Source organism: Littorina saxatilis, linkage group LG3 (assembly GCF_037325665.1).
Source record: "Littorina saxatilis isolate snail1 linkage group LG3, US_GU_Lsax_2.0, whole genome shotgun sequence".
Lineage (NCBI taxonomy): Eukaryota > Metazoa > Mollusca > Gastropoda > Littorinimorpha > Littorinidae > Littorina > Littorina saxatilis.
In genome coordinates this window covers 6,790,845-6,803,344 of record NC_090247.1, presented here as the reverse complement: position 1 = coordinate 6,803,344, position 12,500 = coordinate 6,790,845, and the positions used below count along the sequence as shown (strand labels likewise).

General features: G+C 41.7%; 1 protein-coding gene across 1 annotated transcript in view; it reads right to left on the bottom strand.

Annotated features, from left to right (window-relative positions):
* Positions 1-2,259: 2,259 nt before the first annotated feature.
* Positions 2,260-12,500, bottom strand: part of LOC138961521 (uncharacterized) — a 40,961-nt gene continuing 30,720 nt past the window's right edge. The window contains exons 4-8 of the mRNA XM_070333181.1: positions 9,381-9,437; positions 8,938-9,038; positions 8,231-8,360; positions 6,773-6,970; positions 2,260-5,756 (exon numbers count right to left, since the gene is read on the bottom strand). Of these exons, the coding sequence (XP_070189282.1) occupies positions 5,688-5,756; positions 6,773-6,970; positions 8,231-8,360; positions 8,938-9,038; positions 9,381-9,437 (555 nt within the window). The 3' untranslated portion in view covers positions 2,260-5,687. The remainder of the gene's footprint in view (positions 5,757-6,772; positions 6,971-8,230; positions 8,361-8,937; positions 9,039-9,380; positions 9,438-12,500) is intronic.

Genomic DNA, 12,500 nt, shown 5'->3' with positions numbered 1-12,500 from the left:
GCGGGGGGAACAACTTGACTGCTTCTTGTGCACAGTATATATATATATATATTTTTTTAAATGAATTTGGTATCCCGAGAAGAAGAAACAAGTCGCGTAAGGCGAAAATACAACATTTAATCAAGTAGCTGTCGAACTCACAGAATGAAACTGAACGCAATGCCATTTTTCAGCAAGACCGTATACTCGTAGCATCGTCAGTCCACCGCTCATGGCAAAGGCAGTGAAATTGACAAGAAGAGCGGGGTAGTAGTTGCGCTAAGAAGGATAGCACGCTTTTCTGTACCTCTCTTTGTTTTAACTTTCTGAGCGTGTTTTTAATCCAAACATATCATATCTATATGTTTTTGGAATCAGGAACCGACAAGGAATAAGATGAAAGTGTTTTTAAATTGATTTCGACAATTTAATTTTGATAATAATTTGTATATATTTAATTTTCAGAGCTTGTTTTTAATCCAAATATAACATATTTATATGTTTTTGGAATCAGAAAATGATGGAGAATAAGATGAACGTAAATTTGGATCGTTTTATAATTTTTCTTTTTTTTTTACAATTTTCAGATGTTTAATGACCAAAGTCATTAATTAATTTTTAAGCCACCAAGCTGAAATGCAATACCGAAGTCCGGGCTTCGTCGAAGATTACTTGACCAAAATTTCAACCAATTTGGTTGAAAAATGAGGGCGTGACAGTGCCGCCTCAACTTTCACGAAAAGCCGGATATGACGTCATCAAAGACATTTATCAAAAAAATGAAAAAAACGTTCGGGGATTTCATACCCAGGAACTCTGTCAAATTTCATAAAGATCGGTCCAGTAGTTTAGTCTGAATCGCTCTACACACACACACACAGACACAGACACACACACACACACACACACACACACACACACACACACACACACACACACACACACGCACATACACCACGACCCTCGTCTCGATTCCCCCCTCTACGTTAAAACATTTAGTCAAAACTTGACTAAATGTAAAAAGAGCCGAAACTAACTTATCTTAATGTTTAAAAAAAAACACACCCAAGATTGGTAGGTTATTGGACAGTTTAATTTACACACAAAAAACACACGTTACAATTACAGTACGTCGACCCAGCCCGTTGGTCTTTGAAGAAGACAGACAGGCAAACACTTATGATACAGATAATGAACTTATCTCAAAATTGTCGACAAAACTCATCTTTAAATTCCCACTCTGCGCAGAGAGCATCCAGGCAGTTCATGTTTCATTTTTCATTTTCATTTCATTTTCATTACTTTATTGTCCCATCGCTGGGAAATTCGGGTCGCTTCCTCCCAGTGGAAAGCTAGCAGCAACGGAGTCGCGCTACCCAGGTGTCTGCGTGTTTAGGTGTATTCAGCCACCTGCACTTATGGCAGAATGACCAAGGTCTTTTACGTGCCATTGTGATGACACGGGGGTGGGACATGGCTTCCGTCTCTGGGTCTGCACATAAAGTTGACCCGTGTCCGTCCCGGCCCGAATTCGAACCTGCGACCTTCCGATCACAAGTCCAGTGCTCTACCAACTGAGCTACCGGGCCCCCATGGTATGCATGGAGGGATGACACCCCATGTAAAAGACTGGCCAGAAACAAGGTGGCACGTTTCTTTGCCAACAGTGGCATGCTTGTTTGTTTACGCCCAGTCCACCAAGAAGGGCCATATCAGGGCGGTGCTGCTTTGACATTTAACGTGCGCCACACACAAGACAGAAGTCGCAGCACAGGCTTCATTTCTCACCCAGTCACAATTATTCTGACACCGGACCAACCAGTCCGAGCACTAACCCCATAATGCCAGACGCCAGGCGGAGCAGCCACTAGATTGCCAATTTTAAAGTCTTAGGTATGACCCGGCCGGGGTTCGAACCCACGACCTCCCGCTGACTGGCATGGGCGGACGTCCCCCCCGCGGGTTAGGGGGAAGAATGTACCCGATGCTCCCCAGCATGTCGTAAGAGGCGACTAACGGATTCTGTTTCTCATTTTACCCTTGTTAAGTGTTTCTTGTATAGAATATAGTCAATATTTGTAAAGATTTTAGTCAAGCAGTATGTAAGAAATTTTAAGTCCTTTGTACTGGAAACTTGCATTCTCCCAGTAAGGTAATATATTGTACTACGTTGCAAGCGCCTGGAGCAATTTTGTTTATTAGTGCTTTTGTGAACAAGAAACAATTAACAAGTGGCTCTATCCCACCTCCCCCCCCCCCCCCCCCCATTTCCCCGTCGCCTGGAGCCAATTGATGGGACTCGCGCTATAGAAAAGTTATTTATTATTATTATTATTATTATAACCTTCGTGGTTGAAAACGACGTTAAACACCAAATAAAGAAGAAGATGGGCGGACGCCTTACCACTAAGCCACCGTGTTGCAGTCAGTGGCATGCAATTCACCTACTACAAAGAGTACTTCATGTGAAGTCAGTGGACACGATGTGAACACGGTACAATGTTGAGTGTGTCATTGTGTGTGTGTGTGTGTGGGGGGGGGGATTGCGTGCGTGCGTCAGTGCGTGTGGGTGTGAGTGAGTGTGTGTGCGCATTTCGGTGAGCACTCTGTTTGTTTGTTGTGTTGAAATGTTTTATGTATTGAATCTACTCAAGCCAAGCAGCGTGCATGTGTACTGCACGTGGTTGTAATGAAATCTTATGTCTGTCTTAAGGTGGCAAGTCGAAGTGTTTGTACGGAGAGGACTGTGCCTGCAATGTGACTGATCCAGGGCTTTTAACAAGCAAACAATGTCAGCTACCAACAAGTCGCGTAAGGCGAAAATACAATATTTAGTCAAGTAGCTGTCGAACTCACAGAATGAAACTGAACGCAATGCAACGCAGCAAGACCGTATACTCGTGGTCCACCGCTCACGGCATAGGCAGTGAAATTGACAAGAAGAGCGGGGTAGTGGTTACGCTATGCTGCATAGCACGCTTTTCTGTACCTCTCTTCGTTTTAACTTTCTGAGCGTGTTTTTAATCCAAACATATCATATTTATATATTTTTGGAATCAGGAACCGACAAGGAATAAGATGAAAGTGTTTTTAAATTGATTTCGAAAAAAAAATTTTGATAATAATTTTTATATATTTAATTTTCAGAGCTTGTTTTTAATCCGAATATAACATATTTATATGTTTTTGGAATCAGCAAATGATGGAGAATAAGATAAATGTAAATTTGGATCGTTTTATAAATTTTTATTTTTTTTTACAATTTTCCGATTTTTAATGACCAAAGTCATTAATTAATTTTTAAGCCACCAAGCTGAAATGCAATACCGAACCCCGGGCTTCGTCGAAGAGTACTTGACCAAAATTTCAACCAATTTGGTTGAAAAATGAGGGCGTGACAGTGCCGCCTCAACTTTCACGAAAAGCCGGATATGACGTCATCAAAGACATTTATCAAAAAAATGAAAAAAACGTTCGGGGATTTCATACCCAGGAACTCTCATGTCAAATTTCATAAAGATCGGTCCAGTAGTTTAGTCTGAATCGCTCTACACACACACACAGACACACACACAGACACACACACAGACACACGCACATACACCACGACCCTCGTTTCGATTCCCCCTCGATGTTAAAATATTTAGTCAAAACTTGACTAAATATAAAAATGTAGCTCATACGTGGTGCCAATTAATGCTTACAATAAACAAGCAGCTGGCCTCCACTTTGTAATATATCGTCCGTCAAGGAAATGTGCATATGCATGAAACACGATTTTTCACGAACATGAAATCGCCATTTGCAAGAATGTTGACATGCGAGAAATAACAGATGGCACTCCCTACCAAACAAAACACAACAACTTAATTTGCAAAAGTTTCACATAGGATCTGCAAATCTACCTATCTGACAGGAGTTCTCATGTTCTCATTTTACACTAGATAGAACGCATTCCCTTTCCACAGCTTCTGAAACAATTTAGGAATGTGCTGGTCAATTTCTCTTTATGTTTTACTTGCTTGTTTCTGTGTCACCCATGCACGATGGACCAAGCCCCTGTCCGAACTGTCTCATAGCTTCTGTAATTTCTGTTCACACAACCAAGCAAAGCAATGGAAGAGCATGCACAGAGTCAGCTAACTATAGCCTCCAACGAGAGATCACTTTGGGAAAAGTTGCTGCTTCAAAATCGGCTAGAAAATTAGAACAGTGCTCAACTAGGCTTTCAAAGAAGTTATTTTGTTTATACGTATTTGTCCAAATGTGTGTAACAATGGCTACATTTCTTCGTCGAAAAACCACGTCTGCAGCATACCATGAACGAACTATACAATATGCCTTCTCTTGACTAATATGCATATACAGAGTTGTTGAAACCCAGTCAGGTAAGTTGTAAGTGCTAGCACTATCTTCAGAATCAGCAAGAACAACAACATCAAACAATGCGATTGTTATATGTACAAATGTCATCAAGTGATTTTTGACATTTTAACAATGTAGACAAACATATGCTAGAAACAGCGATGTAGCTGCTGCATTGTCAACGTCTTAAAACAGCGCTAAACATGTACTTTCTACCTAGCTGTGTAACAGTGGTACTTTCTACCTAGCTGTGTAACAGTGGTACCCGTAAAAGGAGGCCAACTCCAATGAGAGACACCAGGACACTTCTTGGTAAAGGACACCTTCTGTTGTCCCATGTTCTATTACGTCTACTGAGGACTGGGTGGCCGAGTGGTAACGCACTTGCGCTCGGAAGCGAGAGGTTGCGAGTTCGACCCTGGGTCAGGGCGTTAGCAATTTTCTCCCCCCCTTTCCTAACCTAGGTGGTGGGTTCAAGTGCTAGTCTTTCGGATGAGACGAAAAACCGAGGTCCCTTCGTGTACACTACATTGGGGTGTGCACGTTAAAGATCCCACGATTGACAAAAGGGTCTTTCCTGGCAAAATTGTATAGGCATAGATAAAAAAAATGTCCACCAAAATACCCGTGTGACTTGGAATAATAGGCCGTGAAAAGTAGGATATGCGCCGAAATGGCTGCGATCTGCTGGTCGATGTGAATGCGTGATGTATTGTGTAAAAAAATCCATCTCACACGGCATAAATAGATCCCTGCGCCTTGAGTCCGAGTCTGGAGATACGCGCGCGATATAAGACTTCATAATTATAACATTACTGAACTCTCCCTATTGAGATAGGGCACCTTGCACAACGAGATCCTCAAGACCCCCCCTCCCCCCGCTCCAGGAGAAAATGTTTGTCGACTTGGCGGTCCCAAAAAACACGGCGGCATTCGTACGCGCCACACGAGTAGACGTTTGAAAAAAACAAACAGAGAAGGGGGAAAATAACTAAGAACAAGTAGACGATTGAAAAATAAGAACACAGAAGAAGAAGAACAAAAAGAAGAACAAGAAGAAGAAGATGAAGAAGAAGGTTGATAATGTGCCTCCTTATGTTGCGTTGCTGCGCATTTTACATTTTAGATCACCTTAAAATTAAAGTTTTCTTCATTTTCATTTTTGTTCCATTATTTTATTTTTCGATTCAACGTGGACAGCATGACACCATCTCCGAGTGTAGGGGAGTCCTCTTACCAGGTACCACTGTATTTTCAAATACTGAATTACATCACAAGCACACAAAGAGACAATGTAATCTTTAAACTGCTTATGATTAATACAGTATGATATATTCAGCTTTTTAAAGCTTCGTCGTGACGTTCTCGCCTTCCGGATTACTCGTCGCCTTGGTGATTTGTTCTGAGGGAGCCTGGCAGACACACACAAAAGTTAAGTATTAAGTATAAAGAAAGAACTTCACAATACACACACACACACACGCGCACACGCACGCACACACACACACACACACACACACACACACACACACACACACACACACACATACACACACACACACAGAAACAGACTGCTACCGTTCCAAAATCAAGATACAAATCAAACAAACAAACACGACAGGCTAATCATTGGAACATTAAATCATAGACGAAAGGAAACATTCATCACGTCGTGGTCTTTTCAGAGGACGGACATCCCTCCAACATTTGAGCCAATCAACAAAACACGAAATGAGCTCAGTCCCTTGTCACTGGTATTCCATTGTAAAGTATAATTCATATCAGATCTGATTCATCTATACCGTAACTCTAAGACCATACCTGTGGTTTGATATTCTCTTGTAAAGTATGATACATGTAAACACCGATTCATCAAAACTGATTCCCAGACCATGTGCTACCAACATGTGTCTGTGTCTGTGGCATTCCGTTGTAAAGTAAATTCATATAAACACTGATTCCTCAAACATTTGATTCCCAGATCATCTGGCACAAAGATGTGTCTGTGTCTGTGGTATTCTGTTTGAAAGTGTATTTCATGTAAGGCCAAAAAAAAAATAGGTCTGTTTACGGTAACCCGACCGACCCTAGTTTTTTCGCGCGACCCTAGACTTTTTTTTGGCATTGGGAAAAAAAAAAAAAAAAAAATCTTGGTTTTTTTTTGCAAAATAACGTAAAAATATGGTTTTTTGGAAAAAAAAAAAAAAAAAAAAAAAAAAAAAAACAATCCCGACCTACCGACCCTATTTTTTGGGCCTATGTTACCGTAAACAGACCTATTTTTTTTTTGGCCTAAACACTGATTATCAACACTTTCATTATCAGACAATCTAGTACCAACCTGTGTCTTTGGTTTTCCAATGTAAAGTATTATTCATGTGAACACCGATTCATCATCACTGTGATTCTCAGACCATCTGGGACCAACCTGTGTCTTTGTCTGTGCTATTCCGTTGGCGGTTGTTGGGGTGGTGGGTGGGTGTGTGGCTGAGTGCTGTGACGTCATGGACAACGTCCTGGGTTTGAGCTCCTCGTGGGCCTTCATCTGGCGCAGCTCTCGCTGGTGAGCCTCAACCTCTTGAAGGTGCTTCAACTCCGCCTGGCGCTCCCTCTCGTCGATGCGTTTCTGTGAATTCAATTCATTTCAATTCAGTTCAATACAACTTTATTGTCTGAATGCAACTAACAGAAATGTTTCTTTTGGCTCGTGTACGAAAAAACATCACATAAAAACACACTCTCAGAACATAATTTATTTATAGACATAAAAGTACACATCAGTACACACATAGCCAAAACCACACATATCCATACCCGCACCCTCATATGCATTCTCGTACGTATTCTCTCGTTTATCCTTTATAATTATAAATACAATATGGTTAATATCACTGCTTGTCCGCTTCATTTTAACTCAAAATAGGATGTATATGAAAAAGTTTTCTTTAAAATGTAATCATCATGTAAGCAATAATGGAGAGCGTTAAGGTTTGTTTGTTTGTTTGCTTAACGCCCAGCCGACCACGAAGGGCCATATCAGGGCGGTGCTGCTTTGACTTATAACGTGCGCCACACACAAGACAGAAGTCGCAGCACAGGCTTCATGTCTCACCCAGTCACATTATTCTGACACCGGACCAACCCGTCCTAGCACTAACCCCATAATGCCAGACGCCAGGCGGAGCAGCCACTAGATTGCCAATTTTAAAGTCTCAGGTATGACCCGGCCGGGGTTCGAACCCACGACCTCCCGATCACGGGGCGGACGCCTTACCACTAGGCCAACCTTGCCGGTTTAGCGGTAAGGCGAAGGTAAACTAAGATGTTACGTACGACAGTCACAGTTTGTTTAATTGCTTCGTTCGCTTTTGTTTCTTGACCAGTACACTTAACTTTCAATCAATCAATCAATCAATATGAGGCTTATATCGCGCGTATTCCGTGGGTACAGTTCTAAGCGCAGGGATTTATTTTTTTAATTTTTTTTTATTTTGGTACCGTTGTGTTCCTAAGACTCTGCACTTTCCTTTGATGATGGTAGTAATTCGTGGGGCTTTTTTTCGTATAAGGTACATATTGCGACTAATTAGAACCTGGCAGTGAGAAGGGTATCACCGCAACAGTTGGTCAACATCCACGTACTCGTTTGCGTATGTTTGTTTTGATTATGTCTGCCATTTGCTTATATATTTCTGACTGTAACTTTGTTTTGAAGACGCTACTATAAGTCGTAGGCTTGTGCTTGTTTTCATATTTATAAATGTAAGTACATTGAATGTATATGTACACAGAACTAAAACGTTGTTGAAAACAACAACAACAACAACAACAACACCAACAACACCAACACCAACAACAACAACAACAACAGCATGAGTTCACTCACCGTGCTGGAGTAGAGACTGCACAGTGTGATGAAGAAACCCAGCAGGGAAAAGCCAGCCGCCAGTGAGCCGCTGACCAGATACATGTAGGAGAGTGAGGCCTTGTCGCATGGCATCCCCTTACTCACAGGCCTGGAACACACAGCACACACACATGACATTGCACACTCAGTATTGAGACCAAGTGCTACTGTCGGGCATCTGCCTCGAGAGTCCGATAAAAATGTCCCTCTTTCTTTCTCCTGCGGTGCCCGCAGAATCCCTCCGTACGGTGGTGCTCTCACACACCTCATACGTGGGAAGCACTTGCAAAATTACTCGCAGGATGGGCGGAGAACGCACGTCGACCAAAAACAATAGTCTTCTGCTTGGCTAATTTTGTCAAGAGATTTTGGAATACGGCATGGCCAAAACAAACACGTATGCACACATACTCGCACGCAAACTCGCACGAGCGCACGCTCGCACGCTTACTCGCACGAACGCACACACACACACAACCACACAGAAGAACGCACGCACGCATAGACAAACATGCATGTACACACGAATGTCTAAACACACACACAGACACGCACGTACACTCACGCAAACGCACGTTCGGATATCAAAGGAGTGAACGAAGAACAAACAAAAAGCAAAAATCTCTCATTTCATTCAATTAACCATGCAACATTTTGCTTCATTTGTTGTTGATAGATTCACTTACACACAGTCGTGTCTGTTGATGAAGATGGGTTCCACGGACGTTCCGAAGCCAAGGCCGCCCATCAACAGAGCCAGCAGGGTCACCATCAAGTGAACTCCCAGCTACAACAAATCAATCAGTCAATCAGTCAATCAATCAATCAATCAATCAATCAATAAATCAATAAATCCATCCGTCCGTCCGTCCGTCCGTCCGTCCGCCCGCCCGTCCGTCAACCAACCAACCAACCAATCAACAACACACACACGCACGCACGCACGCAAGCACGCACGCACGCACGCACGCACGCACACGCACACACACACACACACACACACACACACACACCACACACACTAACGCACGCACAATAACAAACGCACGCACGATCGAAATCACGCACATTATTATCATTATCAGATCGAGGCTTTCGAGAACACACAAAATACATTAGCAGATCTTACATGACCAAACTGTTTCTTGTAGGCGGCAAACAGTCCAGTGATCACTGGAAACATGAACTGAAAAAAAAATAATACAGAATTAAAAACAACACAAGAATGTTAAGGTTTTTAGAACGTTTAATTATTGACAAAACAAAGCGTTACATTTACAGTACGTCGACCCAGTGGTCTTGTGGACAGACAGAAAAAACACTTATGGTACAAATAATGAACTTATCTCAAAAATGTCGATGAATCTCACAATTAAGATGTAACAGTTGAGTACAGATTGTGTGTTTATTTATTTATCTATTAATGTGGTTGTTTCTTTCTTCTTCTTTTTTTGTAATCCCAAATCCCCTCCCAATAGGTTTGTTTGTTTGAAGTAATTAGTAAATATTTCACTCCGCCTCAACCTTGAACTATGAACCACACACGCATGTGTGCGCGCGCGGGAGCAGGTGTGTGTGTGTGTGTGTGTGTGTGTGTGTGTGTGTGTGTGTGTGTGTGCACGCGCGGGTGTGTGTGTGTGTGTGTGTGTGTGTGTGTGTGTGTGTGTGTGTGTGTGTGTGTGTGTACTCGCGCGCGCAAATTCATGCTTACGTGCCTGTGTAATCGGCTGTATGTATCTAAGTGCCCGTGTTCTAACGCTTGCTGTCAACTTGACATAACGCACTTTAGGTGCAACAACAAATATATTGCGAGCAATTGCTCCACCAGACGCATGTATACATATATTTTTACGACAAAAAACATTAACTTCTTGCTAGTGTGGTAAATGCAACAAAAGTGCAAATCTGATATTCCCTTGAAGTCCCTGTGCGCGTTAGCATCAACGGTTTCGTCTTTCCACTGGAGAGTTATTTTTTCAAACACATATGCGAACAGAGCTATATAGTCTCACTGAGTTGCAGATGGTGGACGTCTATTATTTCTTTTAAAAAGCAATTTTTTTTTAAATTTTTTTATTCAGTGCTTTAGAAGAAAAGTTGATCAGGACGATTAGTACTAAATTCTGTTTAAATAAATTACGCAGTGTGAGCCCGGTGCACGTTCATTTTCACAAAGCATCTACCGAGCTGGACTCCGTTTGTAGCGCCAGCGAACGCCAAGAAGAATAAGATTAAGAAGAAGAAGACAAAGCAAGAGAAAAACCGTCAAGTCTATACCCAAAAAGAGCCCCAACGTCGCATTTTGTAATATTTATTGGATTGAACTCTCGTGTTTGATTAAACCTGTCACGCCCATTGGACAGAACCTACAAGAGGAATGCAGTGAAACAGACCTTGACATGTGTGTTAAGATTGCACGCATCACACGTGACTAGTCTAGAGAGGTCCAGTGTGGCGCGTCACTGAAGCTTCTCTGGGTAAAAGTGTTCCCATTTTTGGTCATATCACTCAAACATTTACCAGGGTAAAGCAAAATCGAAATGGGTTATATAAACACGAAAATACACAGCATGCTTCCTCCGAAAGCAGCGTTTGGCTGCCTTAATGGCGGGGTAAAAACAGTCATACACGTAAAATTATTACGTAAAAATCCACTCGTGCAAAAACACAAGTGTACGTGAGAGTTTCAGCCCATGAACGCAGAAGAAGATTAAAGGCACAGTAAGCCTCCCGTAAACCATCACATATACTGTTAGGCTTTTACACAAAGTACAAACACCCTTTCATTTAAACACTCACCGCTTGATAAGATCCTAGGTGCCCTCCGTAAAGAGCGAGCAATTTTCAAAGAATTTATTTTTGCGTGGTTTATCTTACCCCTGAGCCATCGTGAACCCGTGTGATCCAGTTTCCTTTTTTCACAATGTTGTCGTCAGTTTGTAATTCGTTGTGAACTTATCTGCAATAGCACGTTATTATGTACCTCTGACTATGCACGAAACAAACGGCTGTGGTTCACAAGAACTCCAGCGATGGCTTTTGACTGTTCAGAGGAGCTGGCGATAGTCATAAACCGTCGTCTGCTACGAGAACCACGACCTTGCGTGACCCTGCTTCCGGGCTTTTCTTTTTTCAAACTTTCAAAACTTCGAATTGTACTGATCTTGTCTTGATGAAAAAAGAATTCTTTTATGATTTGAGAATGTTTGTGTAACAAGCTGTTAATTTATTATTTAGATTTTAAAAGTTAGGTCTAGCGCCAAAACGCACCACGGTCCGTGTGTGTGAGGAGACAATCCGCAAAATTAATTCTTTGAAAATTGCTCGCTCTTTACGTAGGGCACCTAAGATGTTCCCGTTCGGTGAGCGTTCAAATGGAAGGGTGTTTGTACTGTGTGTAAAAGCCTGACAGTATCTGTGATGGTTTACGAGAGGCTTAATGTGCCTTTAAGAATAGCACTTAACACTTTTAGCGGATGATAGTATTAATCCTCCCGAACAACTTTTCGTCTTAAGCATTATACAAAGGTTGCGCTGATTAAAAAAAACAAAAAAACTAAATAAATTAAAAAAACACGTCCACCAGTTAGTCGCTGGTAATTCGGAACCGCAATGTCTAACATGCGTGTGTTTTGGATCCTCCTCTGTTCGCATTATTGCTTTCGTGTTTTTATTCATTTCACCGATATACTTTCTTTTTCTTTTCTTTTTTTTTAGAAAAAAAGCCCTCAATCGATATAATTATCTGCAGCAATTTCTACAAGATAACACTATCCAGACTCGTAACAAAACGCACACTTTTTTCTTCTTTCTCTTATTGTGCAATTTTCTTCGTGTTTTTTTCTCTCTCAGTTTAACAGCCGAGCCAAACCGGCCAAGAAAACAGACGAACATATAACTCAGTTTAGCCAAACTAGGTTGGATTAAAGTAAGTTACAAGAGTTAAGGCGAATGTGAGGAAGGAAATAAGTCACGTAAGGCGAAAATACAACATTGAGTCAAGCTCAGTCGAACTCACAGAATGAAACTGAACGCACTGCATTTTTTCCGCAAGACCGTACACTCGTAGCATCGTCTGTCCACCGCTCGTGACAAAGGCAGTGAAATTGACAATCCAGAAAAGCGCGGTAGCGGTTGCGCTGAGGAGGATAGCACACTTTTCTATATCTCTATTCTTTTTAACTCTCCGAACGTGTTTTTAATCCAAACATATCATATCTATATGTTTTTGGAATCAGGAACGGACCAG